General features: G+C 48.8%; 1 protein-coding gene across 8 annotated transcripts in view; it reads right to left on the bottom strand.

The window, feature by feature from the left end:
- RAD51B (RAD51 paralog B) overlaps nt 1-24,714 on the bottom strand; it is a 337,533-nt gene that overhangs the window by 28,845 nt on the left and 283,974 nt on the right. For 7 of the 8 annotated variants that reach the window (XM_064143772.1, XM_064143764.1, XM_064143759.1 and 4 more), the window contains one exon: nt 354-472. In XM_064143772.1, the coding sequence (XP_063999842.1) occupies nt 354-472 (119 nt within the window). Of the gene's footprint in view, nt 1-353; nt 473-16,819; nt 16,847-24,714 lie in introns of those variants that run through there. The other variant, XM_064143834.1, reaches the window with a different exon arrangement.

Genomic DNA, 24,714 nt, shown 5'->3' on the forward strand with positions numbered 1-24,714 from the left:
ACAGAAGAAGGGGACACAGTCTCAAGCTGTGCCAGGGGAGGTCTAGGCTGGATGTTAGGAGGAAGCTGTTGCCAGAGAGAGTGATTGACATTGGAATGGGCTGCCCAGGGAGGTGGTGGTGTTGTTGTCCCTGGAGGTGTTGAAGCCAAGCCTGGCTGGGGCACTTAGTGCCATGGTCTGGTTGACTGGGTAGGGCTGGGTGCTAGGTTGGACAGGATGACCTTGGAGGTCTCTTCCAACCTGTCTGATTCATGGATTCTATGAAATGCAGCATAACCACTGAGGCTGAAGGACACAGCCAATGTGGCCAAGCACTACTGGTGTAGTAAATCCTTCTCATTGCCAGTTCTCACCTGTCTTGTCAGCAAGTCATGATATTGTAGTACAAGCCTGGTGTTGACACTGTGACTCCATGTGTTGCCAAGAGCTGCTGTTACACAACCATATTCCTTCTTCTCACTCCCAGAAGCTCCTGAAGATAAATACAAAAGAAAATGCATCAGAACTGTGTCACAGAGAAGGGCTCAGAGTGGGAACTAATCAGTCAGCTGAGATCATGGTTACAGTTAGTACCTAATAGATGGCACTATCACATGAACTTCCTACTTCACTGATTTATTTACACAACTGCAGTGTGAGTTCTCCATCTCACCCTCTAATACATACACAAAGTGCCAAGAAGGAAGGCCACACTGCAAGGTTGTTTATACCTTCTCAGATAGACTGGTGCATTTTCTAAACATCAGGAGGTGCACCATGCATGAGCAGTACTTCAGTACTGGCCTTTTTCTCTTCAGATAGCTCCCTCCCAGGCAGACCTCTTTTTCTTTGGGCATGGAAGAGACTGAAGCAAGTCAGCAGGATGACAACATGCAAAGTATAGTCATAGAATCAACCGGGTTGTAAGAGAGCTTCAAGATCACCCAGCCCAACCTAGAAGCCAGCCCTAGCCAATCAGCCAGACCATGGCACTAAGTGCCCCAGCCAGGCTTTTTCTGAACACATGTATAGGTGAAGGACTAGAAAGTTTATAAAGCATATTTCAGAGCAGTATTGCTAAGGGACAATCAGATCTAGGAGTAGGAATCATAAAATCATACAATCAACAAGGTTACAAGAGGCTTCCAAGCTCAGCCAGTCCAACCTAGCACCCAGCCCTAGCCATTCAACCAGATCATGGCACTAAGTGCCCCAGCCAGGCTTTGCTTGAACACCTCCAGGCACGGCAACTCCACCACCTCCCTGGGCAGCCCATTCCAATGCCAATCACTCTCTCTGCCAGGAACTTCCTCCTGACATCCAGCCTATACTTCCCCTGGCACAGCTTGAGGCTGTGTCCTCTTGTTCTGTTGCTGCTTGCCTGGCAGAAGAGCCCAACCCCACCTGGCTACAGCCTCCCTTCAGGTAGCTGCAGACAGCAATGAGGTCTGCCCTGAGCCTCCTCTTCTGCAGGCTGCACACCCCCAGCTCCCTCAGCCTCTCCTCACAGGGCTGTGCTCCAGGCCCCTCCCCAGCCTTGCTGCCCTTCTCTGGACACCTTCCAGCACCTCAACATCTCTCTTGAATTGAGGGGCCCAGATTAAAAAAAAAAAGGAAACTAAAAGAGCTGAAGGTGGTGCCACAACACCCTGAGCTAAAAACCAGGATACTGCTTCAAGCCATCAGTCAACCTAGACATTTTCTAAGACGTGCAAAGAAGGGAGCCCCTTAGCTGCAGAGACCATTCTGGTGCCTCTGAAATCACATGAACTTTCTATAACCCTGAAGGAATATGTACTTTGCAGCAATCAGCAATGACAGCAGAAAGAAGTGTTTGCAATAATGCCACATGATGCAGCTTGCCAAACTTGCCACATGATGCAGCTTGCTCATCATTGCTCCCCAGCCTTCTTGTATTGAAACCACAGACCTGTATGGACACAGGGATACATCTGCAGGCAGGTAAGTGCCCGAGACCTTCACCTCTACTGTGCTAGTTTGAAGCAGGCTAGAATGTTTTGGTGAGAGAAAGCAGACAATTGGCTGTGAAAGGACAACAATGTTTATGTCTCCTTCCCTCACAGTCTCGCTGAGATGTATGGGAACAAGAAAGTAAACATTAGATAACACTTTTCACCATCTTCTCACTTTGCTTCTGGCTTCAGAATGAGCTACATCTCCCTAACCTCACTGCCACTAACTGTGCTCCTTAACCTCTTGGCTGAACCTCTCTTCTTTCTTAGGACTGGGGTAAGGTTGAGAGGCGCAGGGGGGAGGTGCAGGGGTGGTTGAGAGCCCCTCCTGGGGACTCAGGTTTCTGGGAGGGGAGTTGTGCTTCTGTATTACTTTTACTTTGTATATTTCTGTCTATAACTGTATATACTGTAAATATCTGCTTGTATCTTGTGCTAGCTGTAAATAAATAGTTTCATTTATATTCCCAGAGTCCAGCTGAGTTAGCTGGGGTTCTTTCTAATGTGTGAGGTAACAGCCAAACCACCACATCTGCTCACCACAAGTCCTGTGTAAGATGGCCAGATGGGTGATCTGTTTGTATTTCAAATGACACTGGCACAGGCTGCCCAGGGTGGGTTGTGCAGTCTCCCTCTCTGGAGATACTCCAAACCTGCCTGGACATGTCCCTGTGTGATCTGCTCTAGGAGACCCTGCTCTGGCAGGGGGGTTGGACTGCATGAGCTTTCAAGATCCCTTCCACCCATGACACTCTGTGATTCTGTGACTCCAGAATAAAGCAAGCCAGACAAATCAATAAAAACAGGACAAGGAGCAATGGGTGTAAGTTGCAGCAAAAGAGGTTCTGCCTCAACACAAGGGAGAACTTCTTTCCTGGAAGGGTCCCAGAGCACTGGCACAGGCTACCCAGAGAGGTTGTGGAGTCTCCTTCTCTGGAGCCTTTCAAGGCCTGTCTGGATGTGTTCCTGTGTGATCTGTGTTAGATAGTACTGTCCTGCTGTTTTGTCCAAGCAACAAACAAAACTGCTTCCTCAAGACAGTCATAAAATCCCTGCCAACTAAGTCAGTTAAGGCCAGACCAGACACTCTTTTCCTCCCCCTCTACTCTGCACTGGTGAGACCCCACCTGGAGTACTGCATCCAGTTCCGGAGCCCCCATTACCAGAGGGACATGAATGTGCTGGAGTGTATCTAGAGCAGGGCCAGGAGGATGCTGAGAGGGCTGCAGCAGCTATGCTGTGAGCACAGACTGAAAGAGTAGGGGCTGTGCAGGCTGCAGAGGAGAAGGTTCTGAGGTGACCTTCTTGTGGCCTTCCAGTTTCAGAAGGGGGCTACAAGAAAGCCAGGAAGGGACTTTTTCAGCTGTCAGGCAGTGATAGGACTGGAGGGAATGGAACCAAGCTAGAAATGAGTATGTTCAGGCTGGATGTGAAGAGGAAGTTGTTGAGCATGAGAGTGGTGAGAGGCTGGAATGGGTTGCCCAGGGAGGTGGTTGAAGCCCCATGGCTGAAGGTATCACAGTATCATCAGGGTTGGAAGAGACCTCACAGATCATCAAGTCCAACCCTTTACCACAGAGCTCAAGGCTAGACCATGGCACCAAGTGCCACGTCCAATCCTGCCTTGAACAGCCCCAGGGACGGCGACTCCACCACCTCCCCAGGCAGCCCATTCCAGTGTCCAGTGACTCTCTCAGTGAAGAACTTTCTCCTCACCTCGAGCCTAAATTTCTTCTCTAGTTTGAAGCCATTGCTCTTGTCTTGTCAGTGCAGGCCTTTGTGAACAGTCTCTCTCCAGCCTTCCTGAAGGCACCCTTCAGGTACTGCAAGCCTCCCCAGAGCCTCCTCTTCTTCAAGCTGAACAACCTCAGCTCCCTCAGCCTGTCTTTGCAGCAGAGGTCATAGAATCAACCAGGTTGGAAGAGACCTCCAAGATCACCCCAACCTATCACCCAATCCTGTCCAATCAACCAGACCATGGCACTAAGTGCCTCATCCAGGCTTTGGTTCAACACCTCCAGGCACAGCGACTCCACCACCTTCCCTGGGCAGCCCATTCCAATGCCAATCACTCTCTCTGGCAAGAGAAGGCTGTGAGGAGACCTTGGAGCGGCCTTCCAGTATCTGAAAAGGGTTACAGAAGGGCTGGGGAGGGACTATTGACAAGGTCTGGTAATGACAGGATGAGGAGGAATGGGTTTAAACTGGTAGAGGGAAGATTCAAAGTAGATGTTAGGAAAGGGTTCTTAGCCGTGAGGATGGTGAGACAGGTAATCCAGGGAGGTCATGGAGCACAGAATCACAGAATGTGAAGGGACCTCAAAGCTCAGCCAGTTCCAACCCCCTGCCCTAGGCAGGGACACCTCCTACTGGAGCAGGTTGCTCAAGGCCTCATCCAACCTGGTCTTGAACACCTCCAGGGAGGGAGTAGCCTCAACCTACCTCTGCCACTTTAAACACATTTCTCCTCCTCCTATCATTACAAGGCCTTGTCAACAGTCCCTCCCCAGCCTTCCTGTAGCCCACTTCAGATACTGGAAGGCCACTCCAAGGTCTCCCCAAAGCCTTCTCTTCTCCAGTCTGCAGAGCCACAACTCTCTCAGCCTGTCCTCGCAGCAGAGCTGCTGCAGCCCTCTCAGCATCTTGGTGGCCTCCTCTGGACTGGCTCCAACAGTTCCATGTCTTTCTTGTGTTGGGGGCTCCACCCAGCCTGGAGCTGTGCTTGGGATTGCACCAACCCAGGTACAGGACAAATCACATTCCAGAAGTAGCCCCTGTCAGCACAAAAACCGATGGAAATCTGACAATCAAATTCCCCTTCCCATCTGTATTTTTTCTATTAGCTAACAGGAGTAGCAGCATCTGGCTGCTGCAGTGCTGAGTCAGGCATTTAAGTGGTTAAATGTCTGGAGCCTGCTGATATTCCAAAGACATCACTCCGTAGCATTCCCTAAGTCTGCATTCCTTCCAGGCCTAAAACCTGTCCCAAAGCGAACAGAAGCGCTGGAGGTGAAGGGCCTGTGGCAGAACAAGCAAGCTAATTGCTGTGATTTATTTGGTTTGACTCAAGAGGAGCAAGCCCACTGTACCACACCGTGTCAGCCCCTGTCTGAGGAGGGCTCTTTGGGTGACCTGCTTTCAGGCAGATCCTCTTCTCTGAGCTTTACTCAAATTTATGACTCTGGTGCAAAGTGGTTAGCAAGCCTGGAGCAAATGTAGAGAGAAGACTTTTTACAGGGTGGAAAGGAATGCCTCAGAGGAAAGGTTTCAGTTTTATAAGGGATCCTCCTGCAAAGCTGATGCTTTAGGCAGACAGGGAGAGAGGCAAAGCAACAAGAAGTGAAGTAAACCAAGGGGAAGCAGTGCCAGCTCTGCAAGGAAGTTCAAGGGCAGTGGCAGCACATGCTTCATTCCTTCTCCTCGCTCTAAACACAAGAAGATAGCAAATGTCTCAGAGGAAGGAAAGAGGGGATGTTAAGAAAACAGATTTATATTCGAATGTGGCCTTAAAAAAACCTTGCAGTTATCTCTTCTGTTATTTCAAACACTACTTAGTCATTAATGAGCTGGGTAAAGGAAGTGGATAAATAAAACTGTTCAAAGAGAGTGATATTTTTCAGCAAACTTTGCCTTGTTTTGCCAAGCCCTGATATTATCATACTTAGAGATAAGAGTATCAGACTAATCTTGGCCCAAGAAATAAACAGGCTCATAAGGAGCCTTGGTCTCTGGTCAGAGGTCCCCAAACCATCCAACGTGAATCACAGCTTCCAGCTGTGACATGAAGGTGCCTCACGCTGTGAGGTGGATCACAGAATCACAGAATCAACCAGGTTGGAAGAGACCTCCAAGGTTATCCAGTCCAACCTAGCACCTCTCCACAACACCAGCCCTGTCCAATCAACCAGATCATGGCACTAAGTGCCCCAGGCAGGCTTTTCTTGAACACCTCCAGGGACGTTTCTACAGAGTCAAGGGCATGCCAAAGGTTGACAGACAGCAGTTCCCACCTCTGCAGCCTGCTCACCCGGTGGTGAATGGAGCCACATCCAGCTGGCGGCTGTCACTAGCAGTGTCCCTCAGGGATCAGTGCTGGGCCCCATCCTCTTTAACATCTTCATAGATGATCTGGATGAGGGCATGGAGTCAGTCATCAGCAAGTTTGCAGATGACACTAAGCTGGGGGCAGATGTGGCTGGGTTGGAGGGCAGAAGGGCTCTGCAGCAGGACCTTGACCGCCTGGACAGATGGGCAGAGTCCAATGGGATGGGGTTCAATAGCTCAAAGTGCAGGGTGCTGCACTTTGGCCACAACAACCCCATGCAGAGATACAGGCTGGGGTCGGAGTGGCTGGAGAGCAGCCAGACAGAGAGGGATCTGGGGGTGCTGATTGATACCCACCTGAACATGAGCCAGCAGTGTGCCCAGGTGGCCAAGAGAGCCAATGGCATCCTGGCCTGCATCAGGAACAGTGTGGCCAGTAGGACAAGGGAGGTCATTCTGCCCCTGTACTCTGCACTGGTTAGACCACACCTTGAGTACTGTGTTCAGTTCTGGGCCCCCCAGTTTAGGAAGGACACTGAGATGCTTGAGCGTGTCCAGAGAAGGGCGACGAGGCTGGTGAGAGGCCTTGAGCACAGCCCTACGAGGAGAGGCTGAGGGAGCTGGGATTGGTTAGCCTGGAGAAGAGGAGGCTCAGGGGTGACCTTATTGCTGTCTACAACTACCTGAGGGGTGGTTGTGGCCAGGAGGAGGTTGCTCTCTTCTCTCAGGTGGCCAGCGCCAGAACAAGAGGACACAGCCTCAGGCTGCGCCAGGGGAGATTTAGGCTGGAGGTGAGGAGAAAGTTCTTCACTGAGAGAGTCACTGGACACTGGAATGGGCTGCCCGGGGAGGTGGTGGAGTCGCCGTCCCTGGGGCTGTTCAAGGCAAGGTTGGACGTGGCACTTGGTGCCATGGTCTAGCCTTGAGCTCTGTGGTAAAGGGTTGGACTTGATGATCTGTGAGGAATGCCCAGAAGAACAAGGACAAGCCTAGAGGAAGTGAAGGTGCATGCTAGAAGGATGGGAGAAGACCTCTGAGCAATCTCCTGCTTTATAGATTCAGATCCAGTGAAATGGTGATTTCAACTGCTGTAGCACTCCTTCCCTTCCTCAGACAAAAAAGAACTAGCATGAAACAAATCTTCAAAGGGCACATCAGCAGACAGGCCAAGGGCTTGCACGAGGTACCTGTTTTACTGCCTCCTGTGAAGTGGAGCTCTTCAGGGCACTGATAGAGACATCAGCAGAGAACAGATCTGTCTGCTCTGAACTGCAAGTAGAAAGGAGGAACTGGCTGCTTCAGATGCACTCAACACTGTCAGATGAGAAAACAAAGCTGCTTGTGGTTTGAGTCAAATGCAAAGTCAATGTCTCTCCACAAGCAGGGGAAAAACAAACCCAAGAAATGGGGATTCTTCAGCTGGAGCTTGCAGTGCTCCCTTCAAGCAGCAGAGGCTCACACTGGCCTCTGTTGCTCAACAGCTAACTACAATAGCTAACTGCCCAGTTGCTAACTACAGAGGGACCTCATCCAGTCCAGTAAGATCCATCTGTGGCCAGAGCCCACCAGGATAGAGCATAGAGAGGTGGTCAGGTTCAGTCCACTGCAAAGAAACCTACAGAGCAATTGTGTGACCAGGGCATGGGGATCAGCAGCCCAGAGGCTCAGCACAGGGTGACAGGGTGCTGAGCCCAGGGTGGCAGAGACAGCTAGGACCCGGGTAGCAGAGTGCTGAGCTCCATTCACCTCCATACACAGAGCCAGGGTGAAGGGGAACATCCTGCTGCCCCATGGCTCAGGGGCATGTCCCCGCTGGCCAACAGCTACTGGTAGAACTGTTGGCACCGACTCTTAGTCCTGCTTACAAACAGGGGCTGGGATGTCCCCACTGGCCAACAGTTATTGGGAGAACTGTTGGCAACAACACTTAGTCCTATTTACAAACAAGGGCCAGATTAATTTTTCTTTGCTTCCCCCCATCAATGCAATTAAACCAAACCTTATGGTGACAAGAACCTTATCACTGAGACAAAGACCACATACAGACAGGATGGAGAAAGTGGATTTAGTCCACATTCCATTTTTCACTGGAGAAAACTGTAGACTCAAATGTATTCAGCTGACTGTGGCATTATTCTGTTACGTCCAACCAGAGAATCATAGAATCAGTTGGGGTTCTCTGGCCATGAGGAGGAAGTTGTTGAGCATGAGAGTGGTGAGAGGCTGGAATGGGTTGCCCAGGGAGGTGGTTGAGGCCCCATGGCTGGAGGTGTTTAAGGCTAGGCTGGCTGAGGCTGTGGGCAGCCTGCTCTAGGGTAGGGTGTCCCTGGGCATGGCAGGGGGTCCCTTTCAACCCTGACTGATTCTATGATTCTGTGAAAACCTATTCTCATTAAATGCAACAAAGGGATCCACACACAACACAACAGTGAAACAGCAACACAGAGTAGCAGCAAGTCCCCAAATCTTTGATCAAATAATCTTGTTAAAATCCTGAGTTATCAAGAAAGGAGAAAAAAAATACCCTCTCAAAAATACAGGGAAAATATTTATGAAGAATTAAACTACTTAGCTCAACAAAAAGAGCACACCATGCAATAAGAACGAAAGTACTTTCCCTCTTGCTCAGGCAGTGAAGCTTTCTGCTTCACTGGCAGAGCTCATAAAGATTCTTCACCTGCATTGCATTTAGTCTGCATTCACAGAATCATCATAGAATCACCCACATTGGAAGAGTCCTCCAAGCTCATCCAGTCCAACCTAGCACCCAGCCCTAGCCAAGCAACCAGACCATGGCACTAAGTGCCCCAGCCAGGCTTGGCTTCAACACCTCCAGGCACAGCAACTCCACCACCTCCCTGGGCAGCCCATTCCAATGCCAATCACTCTCTCTGACAACAACTTCCTCCTCACATCCAGCCTAGACCTCCCCTGGCACAGCTTGAGACTGTGTCCCCTTGTAATTGTTGGTGCAGATCTCTTTAACACTGACACTAGAAGGGTGAGAGGAAAAAAAACAAGAAGAAAATAAAAGAAGAAAAAAAATTCCTCAACCCCCCAATCTCTTTTTCCATTCTCACCTCACTCAGAAAGTACAAGTACCAAAATATCTAGAGGTGGAAAACCCCATCACACAGTCAAAAACAACCCACAGAACAAATTGATCTGTGAAGTAACTAAACCACAGTGCCCTTCAAACTCCCACACACTGAGTTCTGCCATTTTCAGCCCTTCTTCACAGCTTCTTCAGACAAAAGGTGAGTTTGACTCTCCTACCCTACAGTGCTGACCACCTCACTCCCCACACTGGTCAGCCAAGGTATGGTCCAAACTCTTCTTGTTGTATATTCTACTTTCACCCAGTGAAGGTGAGAAAATCAGGGGCTTTTATAGTAAAGCCATGTTTCTAGCAGTAGACAGCCATGTAGATCACTGTTTGCATGTCAAAACACAAGCCAAAACACACACATACACACAACTGCCTTGTGCTTGGGGCAGTGTGGCTGGAGAGCTGCTGGCAGAAAGTGATCTGGGGGCTGTAATAGACAGGAGTTGAATAGAAACCAGCAGTGTGCACAGGTGGCTCAATGTGAGCCAGCAGTGTGCCCAGGCAGCTGAATGGGAGCCAGCAGTGGACCTTCTCCAGTGATATAATTTAGCTCCTTTTAAGAAAAGAAAAAACAATTTTAAAAATGTAGTAATCAAAATCTACTTTTCCTGTGAAACAATTAAGTGCCAACCCCTGCTAATGCCTGGTTAAAAACCCAAGAGTTTGGATGGAATTCACAGGCTCACAGGATGTTGGGGGTTGGAAGGGACCCAAGGAGATCATGCAGTCCAACCCCCTGCCATATCAGGACAATGCTATTTAACACAGATCACAGAGGAACACATCTAGACAGGCCTGGAAAGGCTCCAGAGAAGGAGACCCATTCAACTCATTTTTGACCACCCCTAGTTGATAACTATGCTCCTGCTGCAATACTGCAGTGCCTGCTAGAGATGACATCGAAGAGACTGTGTTGATTCAGTCATCGGCATCCAGAGACTGAAAACTCCTCCTGTAGACTCCAGCTGCAGGTTTCTGACAGTGCCAGCAGTGAACGTGACAAAAAGGGAACGAGTTCACTCCTCATGTTGGACAGCAAGGATTGTGTACTTCACATGCCCCCAAAATGTTGAGCCTCCACATATTTTTGTTGCTCATTATAGTTCCATGTGTCTCTGTACACATTCTGGGTGATACTTACAGTACTACTCTGAAATTGTATCAAGACTTTGGTCCTTTCTGATGTCATTTTTCCAGTGGTTCCTTATTTCTATTGTGACAAATCCCAGAGCTATCATCTGCACCAAGCAAGCCACTATTCAAACAGAGAACAAAAACATAGCTCCTGACCTAAAGAGCTTATTTTCATGACAACTGCAGTGTAACAGTCTCTTAACTGCTGCTGCTTATTCCCCACTCAGAAGGAATCTTCCCTAAGGGATGCAGGAAAATAAACCAAAATACCTGACAGGCCAACAAAATTGTATCTAAGGACTTTCAGGATTCTCCAGCAAACATGAGAAGCATTTTCAAGTAAGTAATATTAATCTCTGGTCAGTGAATGGCAGAGGTTGGAAGTGGCCTATTGGGATTATCTAGCTCAACCCAACTGTTAAGAGGTTCATCTGTAGCAGCATGCTATAGCATGCTAAAGGAGGTTCATCTGTAGCAGCATGCCATGGCATGCTAAAGGAGGTTCATCTATAGCAGTATGCTATAACATGCTAAAGGAGGTTCACCTGTAGCAGCATGCTAGGGCATGCTAAAGGAGGTTCATCTATAGCAGTATGCTATAGCATGCTAAAGGAGGTTCATCTGTAGCAGCATGCCATGGCATGCTAAAGGAGGTTCATCTATAGCAGTATGCTATAGCATGCTAAAGGAGGTTCATCTGTAGCAGTATGCTATAGCATGCTAAAGGAGGTTCACCTGTAGCAGCATGCTAGGGCATGCTAAAGGAGGTTCATCTATAGCAGTATGCTATAGCATGCTAAAGGAGGTTCATCTGTAGCAGCATGCCATGGCATGCTAAAGGAGGTTCATCTATAGCAGTATGCTATAGCATGCTAAAGGAGGTTCATCTGTAGCAGCATGCTAGGGCATGCTAAAGGAGGTTCATCTATAGCAGTATGCTATAGCATGCTAAAGGAGGTTCATCTATAGCAGTATGCTAGGGCATGCTAAAGGAAGTTCATCTGTAGCAGCATGCTAGGGCATTCTAAAGGAGGTTCATCTATAGCAGTATGCTAGGGCATGCTAAAGGAGGTTCATCTATAGCAGTATGCTAGGGCATGCTAAAGGAGGTTCATCTATAGCAGTATGCTAGGGCATGCTAAAGGAGGTTCATCTATAGCAGTATGCTAGGGCATGCTAAAGGAGGTTCATCTATAGCAGTATGCTATAGCATGCTAAAGGAGGTTCATCTATAGCAGTATGCTATAGCATGCTAAAGGAGGTTCACCTGTAGCAGTATGCTATAGCATGCTAAAGGAGGTTCACCTGTAGCAGTATGCTATAGCATGCTAAAGGAGGTTCATCTGTAGCAGTATGCTATAGCATACTAAAGGAGGTTCCCCTGTAGCAGCGTGCTACGGCATGCTAAAGAAGGTTCATCTGTAGCAGTGTGCTATGACATGCTAAAGGAGGTTCATCTGTAGCAGTGTGCTATGACATGCTAAAGGAGGTTCATCTATAGCAGTATGCTAGGGCATGCTAAAGGAGGTTCATCTATAGCAGTATGCTAGGGCATGCTAAAGGAGGTTCACCTGTAGCAGCATGCTAGGGCATGCTAAAGGAGGTTCACCTGTAGCAGCGTGCTACGGCATGCTAAAGGAGGTTCATCTATAGCAGTATGCTAGGGCATGCTAAAGGAGGTTCATCTATAGCAGTATGCTAGGGCATGCTAAAGGAGGTTCATCTATAGCAGTATGCTAGGGCATGCTAAAGGAGGTTCATCTATAGCAGTATGCTAGGGCATGCTAAAGGAGGTTCACCTGTAGCAGCGTGCTACGGCATGCTAAAGGAGGTTCACCTGTAGCATGTTTCTATACCATATTACAGGGGGTTCATCTGTAGCATGCTGCTATAGCACATTAAAGGAGGTTCATCTGTAGCATGCTGCTATAGCACATTAAAGGAGGTTCATCTGTAGCATGCTGCTGTAGATGAACCTCCCCCTCCGGAAACCCCACAGCCTCTCTGGGAAGCCTGTTCCAGTGCTCCATCAGCCTCAAAGGAAAGAAGTTTCAGCTTGTGTTTAGATGGAACTTCCTGGTTTGTAGTTTGTGCTCATTGCCTCTTGTCTTATCTGGGCACCACTGGAAAGAGAGTGGCTCCATCTTCTCCACACCCAGTCTTCAGATATCTATAAGCATTGGCAAGATCTCTCAATCCTTCTCTTTGGGTTCAACAGCCCCAGGTCTCTCAGCCTTGCCCGTAAGGGAGATCACAGTATCACAGTATCACAGTATCACCAAGGTTGGAAGAGACCTCACAGATCATCAAGTCCAACCCTTTACCACAGTGCCCAAGGCTAGACCATGGCACCAAGTGCCACATCCAACCTTGCCCTGAACTGCCCCAGGGACGACGACTCCACCACCTCCCCAGGCAGCCCATTCCAGTGCCCAATGACTCTCTCAGTGAAGAACTTTCTCCTCACCTCGAGCCGAAATTTCCCCTGGCACAGCCTGAGGCTGTGTCCTCTTGTTCTGGAGCTGGCCACCTGAGAGAAGAGAGCAACCTCCTCCTGGCCACAACCACCCTTCAGGTAGTTGTAGATGCTCCAGTCTCCTCATCATCTTTGTAGCCCTCTGCTCCACTCCCTCCAGTAGGCTCCTGTCTCTATTGAGCTGGGCACAGCAGTCCAGATGTGGCCCCAGCACTCCAGCTGTGGTCTCACTAGAGCAGAGTGGAAAAAGAATCTCTCTTGACCTGCTGGTCACACTCATCTTAATGCACCATTAAAAAATGCCAAATGGAATTTCTATCCAGGTCAAGACATTGAAAAGTTCCTCCTGATTTGTTTTCAATCCCACACCATCATGCCCACTGTTACCAGTGTGTTTTGCACCAGAAGATCTAATTCCCTGGCATCGATGTTGATTCTTTTCTGAGTCGAGAGAGAGAAACACACATTTGAGACTCCCATTTGCTGAGCTAAAAAAAGGAACTGACATTAAGAAACAAGAAAATCCAGCTGGTCTGAATTCTTGCCAGACAATGTACCAGCCCTGAGCAAAATTGTCAGGTCTCAGGAATCATAGAATCAGTCAGGGTTGGAAGGGACCACAAGGGTCAGCCAGTTCCAACACCCCTGCCATGCCCAGGGACACCCTACCCTAGAGCAGGCTGCCCACAGCCTCAGCCAGCCTGGCCTTAAACACCTCCAGCCATGGGGCCTCAACCATCTCCCTGGGAAACCCATTCCAGCCTCTCACCACTCTCAGGCTCAACAACTTCCTCCTCATGTCCAGCCTGACTCTCCCCACCTCCAGCTTTGCTCCATTCCCCCTAGTCCTGGCACTCCCTCACAGCCTCAAAAGTCCCTCCACAGTGCTTTTGTAGCCCACTTCTGATCCTGGAAGGCCACAAGAAGGTCACCTGGGAGCCTCCTCTGCTCCAGGCTGAACAGCCCCAACTCTTTCAGTCTGTGCTCACAGCAGAGCTGCTGCAGCCCTCTCAGCATCCTCGTGGCCCTGCTCTGAACACACTCCAGCATCTCCACATCCTTCTTGTCATGGGGGCTCCAGAACTGGATGCAGTACTCCAGCTGGGGTCTCAGCAGAGCGCAGCAGAGGGGGAGAATCACCTCCCTGGCCCTGCTGGCCACACTTCTCCTGATGCAGCCCAGGCTCTGCTTGGCTTTCTGGGCTGCAAGTGCACACTGCTGGCTCATGTTGAGCTTCTTGTCCAGCAGCACCCCTAAATCCCTCTCCTCAGGGCTGCTCTCCAGCTACTCACTGCCCAGCCTGCATTTGTGTTTGGCATTGCTTCAACCCAGCTGCAGTACCTTGCACTTGTTGAACCTCATGGAGCTTGGCTTGTGCCCACCTCTGCAGCCTGTCCAGGAGATCTGTGGAGGTGGGAAGATAGATTGTGTTTTGTAGCACCTCCATCAGAGCCCAAAGCAGGGAATTGTGGAGTCAAGGTCCTTGGGAACAGATACTTTCTTTTTGCTGGTGTAAATCTTCTGAGTCTGTGGCCTGACAAGACAGCACAAAGCAATGAGATTCGGTGCTGAGAAGCTCTGTCCTTGTTAGCCTTGCATGGCTAACGTGAGGGCTGGAATGAGTGGTGCTTTGGTGGGAGGCGTGGTGAAAGCCAAGTGGGAGACGGTGGTTAAGTGGATGTCTTTCAGTAATCAAGGATAAATGATTCACCCCTCAGCTCACCCTCCTGCCCTTCTTAAGAGAGCTTTCAGAGGAATTCCCTCTCTTCTTAAACCTGGAACTGTACTAACTTAAACTACTCAGGATTCAGAGTTCTTTCCCATGTTGCTCACCGTGAAAACTTAAAGCAGTCTCTTCCATGTAGCCTCTCCCCTGCAGTCACTTCTTCTTGTATAGAAAATAAAATCCCAACCTATTGATCTAAGGTCAGGGGGCAGGAAATCCCCAAACAACCCAGATCTGGAATGTTGCCTGCCTGTAGGTATAAAGCATGCATAGGTTAAAAAACAAAGCTCACCCCAGTCATGGCATCTGGCAATGCTGGGGTCTTGTGAATCAGAAAATGCTTTTAATTATCACCTCACCAATCACACTACAAGTTATTGCTGTGTTTTTTTGGTTAAGTTCCCTCAGGGAATTAAACAGATCATGGTATTAATCAGAAGGCATGTAGGAGGGAGGGGGCAGAATGCTAGAATTACATGTGTGTAGGTCCCTTAAGGCTTTAATAAAGAACTGAGATTTAGAAACCTGCTGTCAGAGCAACTGAAGCCTTGCATGCTGCAAGCCTCAGCCCTCTGACCTACACAGCCACGGCATTATCATATCTGATTTTCCCAGGATGTTTAATCTCAGCTGCTGAACTTCATCAGTCTCTGCTAGTGTTTACCCATCATCTGGATTTGCCACTTCCGAACTTTCCAGGCTAGAACCAAATGAACCAGCTGTTATACTCCTCCTTGACAGGGACAAAGGAAAACAAAACACAGCAAAAAGAAACATCAACCCCAACACAACAGGCTGAGTCTGGAAGTCTAAATGGTTGGATCCCAGAAAGGTAAAACAAAACCTAACAGAGCTAGGAGGAGGAAAGCAGTTTGAGAATGCAGCATGGTCATGGTTGGATCCCAGAAAGGTAAAACAAAACCTAACAGAGCTAGGAGGAGGAAAGCAGTTTGAGAATGCAGCATGGTCATGGTTGGATCCCAGAAAGGTAAAACAAAACCTAACAGAGCTAGGAGGAGGAAAGCAGTTTGAGAATGCAGCGTGGTCATGGTTGGATCCCAGAAAGGTAAAACAAAACCTAACAGAGCTAGGAGGAGGAAAGCAGTTTGAGAATGCAGCACGGTCATGGTTGGATCCCAGAAAGGTAAAACAAAACCTAACAGAGCTAGGAGGAGGAAAGCAGTTTGAGAATGCAGCATGGTCACGTTAGGCTGCTGTGGTCCGAGACACAGACTCCATTCCCATAGTTTACTTTCTGTCCCCCCCATAAAATATGTTCTGATAAAGTGTCTTGGCAGCACAGATTTCATAACTGCAGAACTGACACAGTGCAGGCCAGAACAGCAGCACTGCAGGCAAGGTAGGAGCCAGCCTGCAAACGAACCTTCGATCACATTTGAGAGTCACAGCAGTAGGGGTAGGAGGGAGCGAGTCAAGTTTCCCTCGTATTTTGAGGTCTCCATCAAAGCGGCCAATAAAAGCACCAATTGGTGCTGACACAGCCAGGGTGTTTCTGACGTAGCTGTCCACTTCCCAGGGAGCAGGCTGAGGGTACGGCTGTGTGGCAGGCAGAAAAGGACAGTAGGTTTGTGCAAGGCAGTTGTGAATGAGCACTAACATCTGCCTTGATAAGTATACCCTGCTGAGATGCCACAGAGAGCTTTGTGCTGCTCCAGCCAGATCCTTGCCAGCACCTGAGCCTGCTCAATTAACACTAGAACTGACTTTCAAGCCCACATTGTGGTGGACCTTCCTCAGTAGATCCAGTATGAAAAGCTTTAGCACATAACAACTCCACCTCTCTACTGTGAGGTGTCCCTGCCCATGGCAGGGGGGTTGGAACTACATGAACCTTGTGGTCCCTTCCAACCCTGACTACTGTGAGGTGTTCCTGCCCATGGCAGGGGGGTTGGAACAGATTATCCTTGTGGTCCCTTCCAACTGACTGATTCTATGAGAACTAGTGCCTAAAGTTATCTGTCCTCTTCAGATGATCCAGGATAGGCTCTTAACCACAAGGACTATGTTTAATAATCAGTGTTACATTATACTTCAAGTGGAGGGTTTTTTTTTTGGTGGGCCAGCTGAGCAAACTGCTTTATTTTGCATGATGGCCACACTAATTTCTTTGTCTGGATGTGTTCCTGTGTGATCTGTGTTAGATAGGATTGTCCTGCTGTGGCAGGGGGGTTGGACTGGATGATCTCCTTGGGTCCCTTCCAACCCCTAACATCCTGTGAGCCTGGGATCCTGTGAAAATTTAGCCACCTATAGATTCTATAGATTACAGTCAGAAAAATTCCATTTAGGTGTAAATAAAACTTCAATCTTACAGCTGTAAAGCTTGGATCACGAGCCAGAATTATCAAAACTGAAATTCCAGGATGAAACGATTCCCTTTCAGCCTGCAACATGGAAACAGAGGTCAGGCAAACATTTAGGGGCTAGAGAATGACTGCTTGCAAATCACAGCTGTTCACATCTGGAGTTCAGATTTGGCTACTCTCTTAATACCATCCATCACAGAAACTAAACTGAAAGAATGTTTTGCTTGTGTGATTAGAAACATAAAAATTAGGAAACATTAAATATAAAAAAGAATGTTTATGTGTGACTACAACATTGCCCATCAAACAGAGCAAGGGACCAATCTCTCACAGAAAGAATCAGTCAGGGTTGGCTCTAGTATCTGAAGGGGACCTACAAAAAAGCTGGGGAGGGACTTTTGAGGCTGTCAGGGAGTGAGAGGACTGGAGGGAATGGAGCAAAGCTGGAGGTGGGGAGAGTCAGCCTGGAGTTGAGGAGGAAGTTGTTGAGCATGAGAGTGGTGAGAGGATGGAACGGGTTTCCCAGGGAGGTGGTTGAGGCCCCATGGCTGGAGATGTTTAAGGCTAGGCTGGCTGAGGCTGTGGGCAGCCTGCTCTAGGGTAGGGTGTCCCTGGGCATGGCACTGGGGCTGGAACTGGCTGATCCTTGTGGTCCCTTCAAACCCTGATCATCCAGTCCAACCTCCCCTGCCAGAGCAGGACCACACAATCTAGCTCAGGTCACAGAGGAACACATCCAGACAGGCCTTGAAAGGCTCCAGGGAAGGAGACTCCACAACCTCTCTGGGCAGCCTGTGCCAGTGCTCTGGGACCCTTCCAGGAATGAAGTTCCTCCTTGTGTTGAGCTGGAACCTCCTGTGCTGCAGCTTCCATCCACTGCTCCTTGTCCTATCCCAAGGAGCAGTGAGCAGAGCCTGTGTCCCTGCTCCTGGCCCCCAGCTCTCAGATATTTAGAAACATTGATTAAATCCCCTCTAAGTCTTCTCTTCTGCAGACTAAACAGCCCCAGGTCCCTCAGCCTCTCCTCATAGGCCATGCCCTCCAGTCCCCTCATCATCCTCATAGCCCTCCACTGGACCCTCTCCAGCAGATCCCTGTCCCTCTTCAACTGGGGAGCCCAAAACTGAAGTCAGCACTCAAGAGGAGGTCTCATCAAGGTAGCTCAGAGGGGCCTCATGACACAAGCCAAAGGGTGCAACCTCCTCTCTGAAGTGCCTTTCTGGCTGGCCTCGTGAATCCTACACATACACCTAGCAAACTCATCTCAGTGTTTGGAACGCCTCCAAAATCACACCTTGGAGTACCCTCACAATTCTACTATGAACTGTACAGCCTAGTCACCCATGTATAAAACTGCCACTTTAAGGTGCATGGAAAAAATATCAAGCAGATGCAGCTCCCAAAGAGGCTGACTGTTCTGAACCGACTCTGTTACGAAGATGAACATACATAGATGTTTATGCACTGAAGCACACACACACACACAGACAGCATATAAAATGGAGTATGTTAAAATGACAAAGGATTACAGTGGTCTGGCTTCACTCCCTGGCTGACACACACTTTCCAGGAGGTTCTTAGCAAGCCAGCCCCCTCCCCCTTCAGGGCACAGACACTCACGCTAGAGAAAAGAGGTAAAGGCTTTTGTTGACTTCATCTCAATAAAAAAAGAGAATGAATCACTTTATCCAAAACTAAGAAAACAAATACAACTTTGGACAACAACCACGGCTGTAAAATTTCATCCTGATAAGCTTTTCTGACTGAAGACAGAAGGTTAGGATGGAAATGGTCATACAGCCTGAACTATAGGAGGCTCCTTCCATTCCTGATATAATGCAAAACATCTCAGGCTGTGCCAAGTTTTCACTGCAGTCTGCAACAGGCAGCAATAGGACACCAAAGAGCTCTGTGGAGAGTAATGGATAGAACCAAGGCTGTAAAATTTCATCCTGATAAGCTTTTCTGAGTGGATACAGAGGGTTAGGATGAAATGGTCATACAGCCTGAACTATAGGAGGCTCCTTCCGTTCCTGATATAATGCAAAACATCTCAGGCTGTGCCAAGTTTTCACTGCAGCCTGCAGCACGCAGCAACAGGGCACCAAAGTGCTCTGTGGAGAGCAATGGATAGAACCAAGGCTGTAAAATTTCATCCTGATAAGCTTTTCTGAGTGGATACAGAGGGTTAGGATGAAATGGTCATACAGCCTGAACTATAGGAGGCTCCTTCCATTCCTGATATAATGCAAAACATCTCAGGCTGTGCCAAGTTTTCACTGCAGCCTGCAGCACGCAGCAACAGGGCACCAAAGTGCTCTGTGGAGAGTGATGGTTAAACCCCAAATGATCTCTTGACTGTAGGGGCTCTTCTCTCCTGAGATGCATTACCATTTTTTGTTTCAATTCAGTGAGAAATAAAATATTGCAAAATATCACTTTTTAAATCCTTGGACTAAGAATTGGTTGAATCCTCTAAAGGCTGGCCAGGGCCAGAAACAACTTTCTTTCCTTTTTCCCAGATTTGGGAGGAGGCTGGGGAGGGAGGGCAAGGGGAAAGAGAGAGAGAGCAAAGAGTGGTTGGTTTCAAATAGCAACATTGTCCAAAAGGGTGAAAGGGAACAGATGGCCATGGAGAATGCAGCCTCAAAGCTCTAAAGAAAAGGCCTATTTTGACAGATCTTGCTGTTTCCTATTCAAGCATGCACGCTCTGGCATGGGGAGTTAAGACGATACAAGGAGCAACCTCTGTTCCCAGCAACTGACTGCGGGCAACTGGCCTCTGAAGCTCCCTGAGAAAAACAACATGAGACAGACAGACAAACAGCTATGGCAGCAAGCCCACAGCTCAGCCACCAGAAAAGGGGAGAATGGGGTGGGGGGAGGGAAAGAAGAGAAAAGAAGGAAAGGGAAAGGGAAAGAGGAGAGGGAGAGGGGAAAAAAGAAGAAAGGAAAGGGGAAAGGGGAGAGGAGAGGAAAAAGAAATAAAAGGAAAGAAAAAGGGAGAGGAGGGAAGGGAAGGGGAGGGGAAAGGGGAGGGGAAAGAGGAGAGGAACGGGGAGAGGAACGGGGAGAGGAACGGGGAGAGGAACGGGGAGAGGAACGGGGAGAGGAACGGGGAGAGGAACGGGGAGAGGAACGGGGAGAGGAACGGGGAGAGGAACGGGGAGAGGAAAGGGGAGGAAAGAGGAGAGGAAAGGGGAGGAAAGAGGAAAGGAGAGGAAAGAGGAAAGGAGAGGAAAGAGGAAAGGAGAGGAAAGAGGAAAGGAGAGGAAAGGAAAAAAAAAAGAATAGGAAAAAAGAAAAGAACAGACAAACCAACAACCAAAAAACCCCACAACACACACACACACAAAAAAAACCCCAACAAACCAAAACCAAACACAAAACCAAACCAAGAAAAGCTAAACCCAGCTGCCTTTTCCTGGCTCCAGCCTAGAGCACTGCAAAGACCCTGTCCAGCCTTTCTCATCTTCCTTTTCAGTGAAACTTCTTGAAGGGGTCACCCTCAAGCTGTTAGTCTTTGCCCTGAGGGGAGGTGAAAAAGAGGACAGAGCAGAGCTAGCCTGGCTCAATGAAACCTGCTTCCTTTAATCACAAAGACCTCCCTCCAGCTAACGAAGAGGAGCTCTAAATGTTAAAAAGCATAATTAATGCTGGATTTTTGCATGCAAAAAGGTTGAGAAATCTGAAGTTGTGGCTCCCACAGTTGGTGTAATTTGTTTGCATAGTATACAGCAGTGAGCCATTATACCCAAGGGCAGGGAGAATTGTACTCGCTGTGGGAAACACTGCTAATGTGTGTCCTGACTTTTCCTAGCCTTCCCAATCAAGGGTGTGCACCAACAGCTGTTTCATTCACTGACTCTGGGCATGGACTACCAGAGGGAGATTTCAATTCTGAAGAGCAGCTTCACTTCCATACTCTCCATTTAGAGAGCCAGTCAGTGTAAACAGACTTCACTGTTCTCCAAAGCCCATAGGGCAAGGCATGAATCTGAGTTTCTGAATCACGTTCTGATTCATGCAGCATTTCAGGGCTTTTTTGTTTTTGAAGACAGAGGCTGAAGTAGTTTCCCAGTGGGCACTCAGAAGCACTGAGTGACCCTTTCTATGGTTTTGTGATGCTTTCCCTTGGTGCTGCAGCCTGGACCAAAGCGATGGCAGATTCACGCAACAGTCATAGGGAGGAAAGGGGAGCAACAGGTATAAACATAATGATCTTCACAAACCCTGCCCAGAGGCAGGGAAGCAGCTATCAGCTCAATTTTAATATCCTCCTGTTAAAAAATCGTTGAAGGAAAAAGGTACTAAAGTCGTGTGGGTGCTCACATGCCAGAACACTAAAGGCAGAAATGCAAATGCTGCATACTGATCCTATCTGTGCCTTTGTTCCCTCATCCGTGAAACAACATTTGTTAGCTGCAGTCAATAAATGGTCAATGTGTGGAAAACAGACACCAGTAACAAACCTCCTCAACCTCGGAGGGAACACGAATTGTTATGAAAACTCTGCTTTTCTGCAGCATGTGGCCAGCAGGGCCAGGGAGGTGATTCTCCCCCTCTGCTCTGCTGAGACCCCACCTGGAGTACTGCATCCAGTTCTGGAGCCCCCATTCCAAGAGGGATGTGGAGATGCTGGAGTGTGTCCAGAGCAGGGCCAGGAGGATGCTGAGAGGGCTGCAGCAGCTCTGCTGTGAGCACAGACTGAAGGAGTTGGGGCTGTTGAGTCTGGAGAAGAGGAGGCTCCCAGGTGACCTTCTTGTGGCCCTCCAGGATCTGAAGTGGGCCACCAAAGCACTGGGGAAAGACTTTTTAGGCTATCAGGGAGTGACAGGACTTTGGGGAACGGAGCAAAGCTGGAGGTGGGGAGATTCAGACAACATGAGGAGGAAGTTGTTCAGCCCCTGTCCCTGGAGGTGTTTAAGGGCAGGCTGAATGAGGCTGTGTGCAGCTTGCTCTAGGGTAGGGTGTCCCTGGGCATGGCAGGGGGCTTGGAACTGGCTGATCCTTGTGGTCCCTTCCAACCCTGACTGATTCTATGATTCTTGTTTTCACAAAGGATAGCTGAGGTAGTAATTACTCACTGTAAATAGCTAGGATCTGACTAGTAGAAGCAGTCAAGAAATAAAATACCTTGTTTAGGCTAAATCAGATAAAATCCATTTCTTCTTAACCAGGAGCTTCCTGAGCCTCAGTAACTGCTCCAGGTGATACTTATTCAGGGAACCTGGAACGTCGATTCCTGGCTAAATATCAATGAGCACTGAACTCGATTTGCCTTTCCTCCATTAAAGTCAACCCAGTACAGCTGCCCCACAGTCCTCATTCAGCTTTGCTTTCAGTGCACAGCTCCTGTTCAGTGCCAACGCTGCTCCCAGACCAATTCCATCTTTCATGCTGCAGGACAGGTGGTCCCTCAGCATATTCCCACACATTCCAAGTATTTAAAGTGTTCCACATCTGTTGTCTAAAACATTTTTAGTTGCCTGCAATGAACAGTAGGAGCTGAAAACAAAAAAGTTATATATGACACAGTAACTGACCTTTGCTGCCACATGAGCTTTCTGTCCAGTCAACAAGATGATAGGTTTCAAGGGGGAGATCAACTGTTGCTCATTATACTACATCAAGAAGCCTTGCAGAGAAGGGACCTTGAGAATCAACTTCTGACAGCTGTAACAGCCTGAGTGATAAACCTGACTTTTGATGTGCCTTTTACCTCTTGTTTTGATTGTTGGTGTTGCCCTCCTCTCCCCCCCACCCCAGTATCTGCTATTGCAAAGGATCAAATCCATCACTAAGGTGATTCACACTTTATTTTTTCTCCTGGACACACAAACTACTCATCTTGCTTAAAAAACAATTACTCCAAACACAGTCCCTGCATGCAGGGTGGGATTTTTTAAAGTGCTCAGTGGTAGAATCATAGAATCATAGAATCAGTCAGGGTGGGAAAGGACCACAAGTAGCAGCCAGTTCCAACCCCCCTGCCATGGGCAAGGACACTCTACCCTAGAGCAGGCTGCCCACAGCCTCAGCCAGCCTGGCCTTAAACACCTCCAGCCATGGGGCCTCAACCACCTCCCTGGGCAACCCATTCCAGTGAAGGGCCAGGAGGATGCTCAGAGAGCTGCAGCAGCTGTTGTGAGCATAGACTGAAAGAGTTGGGGCTGTGCAGTCTGCAGAAGAGGAGGCTCCCAGGTGACCTTCTTGTGGCCTTTCAATATCTGAAGGGGGCTACAAGAAAAAGACTTCTGAGGCTGTGAGGGAGTGAGAGGACTAGGGGGAATGGAGCAAAGCTGGAGGTGGGGAGAGCCAGGCTGGAGGTGAGGAGGAAGTTGTTGAGCCTGAGAGTGGTGAGAGGCTGGAATGGGTTGCCCAGGGAGGTGGTTGAGGCCCCATGGCTGGAGGTGTTTAAGGGCAGGCTGGCTGAGGCTGTGGGCAGCCTGCTCTAGGGTAGGGTGTCCCTGGGCATGGCAGGGGAGTTGGAACTGGCTGACCCTTGTGGTCCCTTCCAAGCCTGACTGATTCTATGATTCCATGACTGCTGAGTTTGAACCTGGGATAGGTGGTGTGGGAACAGCACTTCTGCTCTTGCTAAAAGTGCTGTGAGATGGCAGCAGTTACCAGCAGTTGGCAATCCTGTTGGCAGAAGCTGGCATGTCTCACTTTCCCAGCACTGCAGCTCCACTGAATCCTGGCTTGTTAGGGACTGTGACAGGAGACTGTCCCCTGCTGCATGCCCACTGCTCTTTCCAGCAGCATCGTGGCATTCCTTCAGGTACTCTCCCAGCAAGCCAACACACTGCAGCTTGGAGAGCTCACTCTAGGAGATATTAGCAGTACAAACACGATCTCTACAGCTATGCAATGCAAACAAATGCACAGCCTTTTGGTGTTGTTTTAGTGATTGACTGAATGAAAAAGAAACCTTCTGTTCTGAGCTAGGGGGGGAAATGTTACGCAGGGTCTCTATTTGACAGAGCCAAATCTATGCCTGAGGGAAAATGATGCCACTGGCTGAGTGTGTTCAAACAAAGCTCTGCGAAAACAAGCAGCAAATGGCTTGCTACTTCCCACAGGGGCAGGACTGAAACGAAGGCATTTAAGCAGACACGTCTCACTTAATTTGGGCATACAATTACCTTTGTCCAGCCCTAAAACGATGCTGACTACAAGGCACAGCGGCAACATGATGCTGGATGCCAATGAGGATGTAGACATCTTTACTGAACACACAACTGGATACACCGTGGAGGAGGAGAAGGATTTTAACTTTCTAATAGCACAGAAGTCATTGCTCATAACCATAAACCCCAAGATCACAGAATCACAGAATCAAGCAGGTTGGAAGAGACCTCCAAGCTCATCCAGTCCAACCTAGCACCCAGCCCTAGCCAATCAACCAGATCATGGCACTAAATGCCTCATCCAGGCTTTGCTTGAGCACCTCCAGGGACGGCGACTCCACCACCTCAGTCCTGGCAATCTCCAGACTTGGCCAAAAGAAACTATATGAGAAAATAGCCAAGCTGTACAAATATACTTCAAAGTATCACACACTCTAATTACTCAAGTACACCTTGCAATATTTGTTGTTTTTAAAACAAGTTTCTGGAGTCAAATGATCATGGAAAATCCCATGATTTCCTATGGAGCTTTCTTCTCTCCACTCTGACTGGCATGCAGCAATTCCTCTGCCATGACAAGTTTGAGAGTGGCTTGGAAACAGGCACCGTCTGCCAGGCACCCAGCAACAGAAGAAGGGGACACAGTCTCAAGCTGTGCCAGGGGAGCTCTAGGCTGGATGTTAGGAGGAAGTTGTTGTCAGAGAGAGTGATTGGCATTGGAATGGGCTGCCCAGGGAGGTGGTGGAGTCGCTGTGCCTGGAGGTGTTGAAGCAAAGCCTGGCTGGGGCACTTAGTGCCATGGTCTAGTTGCTT

This window comes from Pogoniulus pusillus, chromosome 1, assembly GCF_015220805.1.
Source record: "Pogoniulus pusillus isolate bPogPus1 chromosome 1, bPogPus1.pri, whole genome shotgun sequence".
NCBI classification, from domain to species: domain Eukaryota; kingdom Metazoa; phylum Chordata; class Aves; order Piciformes; family Lybiidae; genus Pogoniulus; species Pogoniulus pusillus.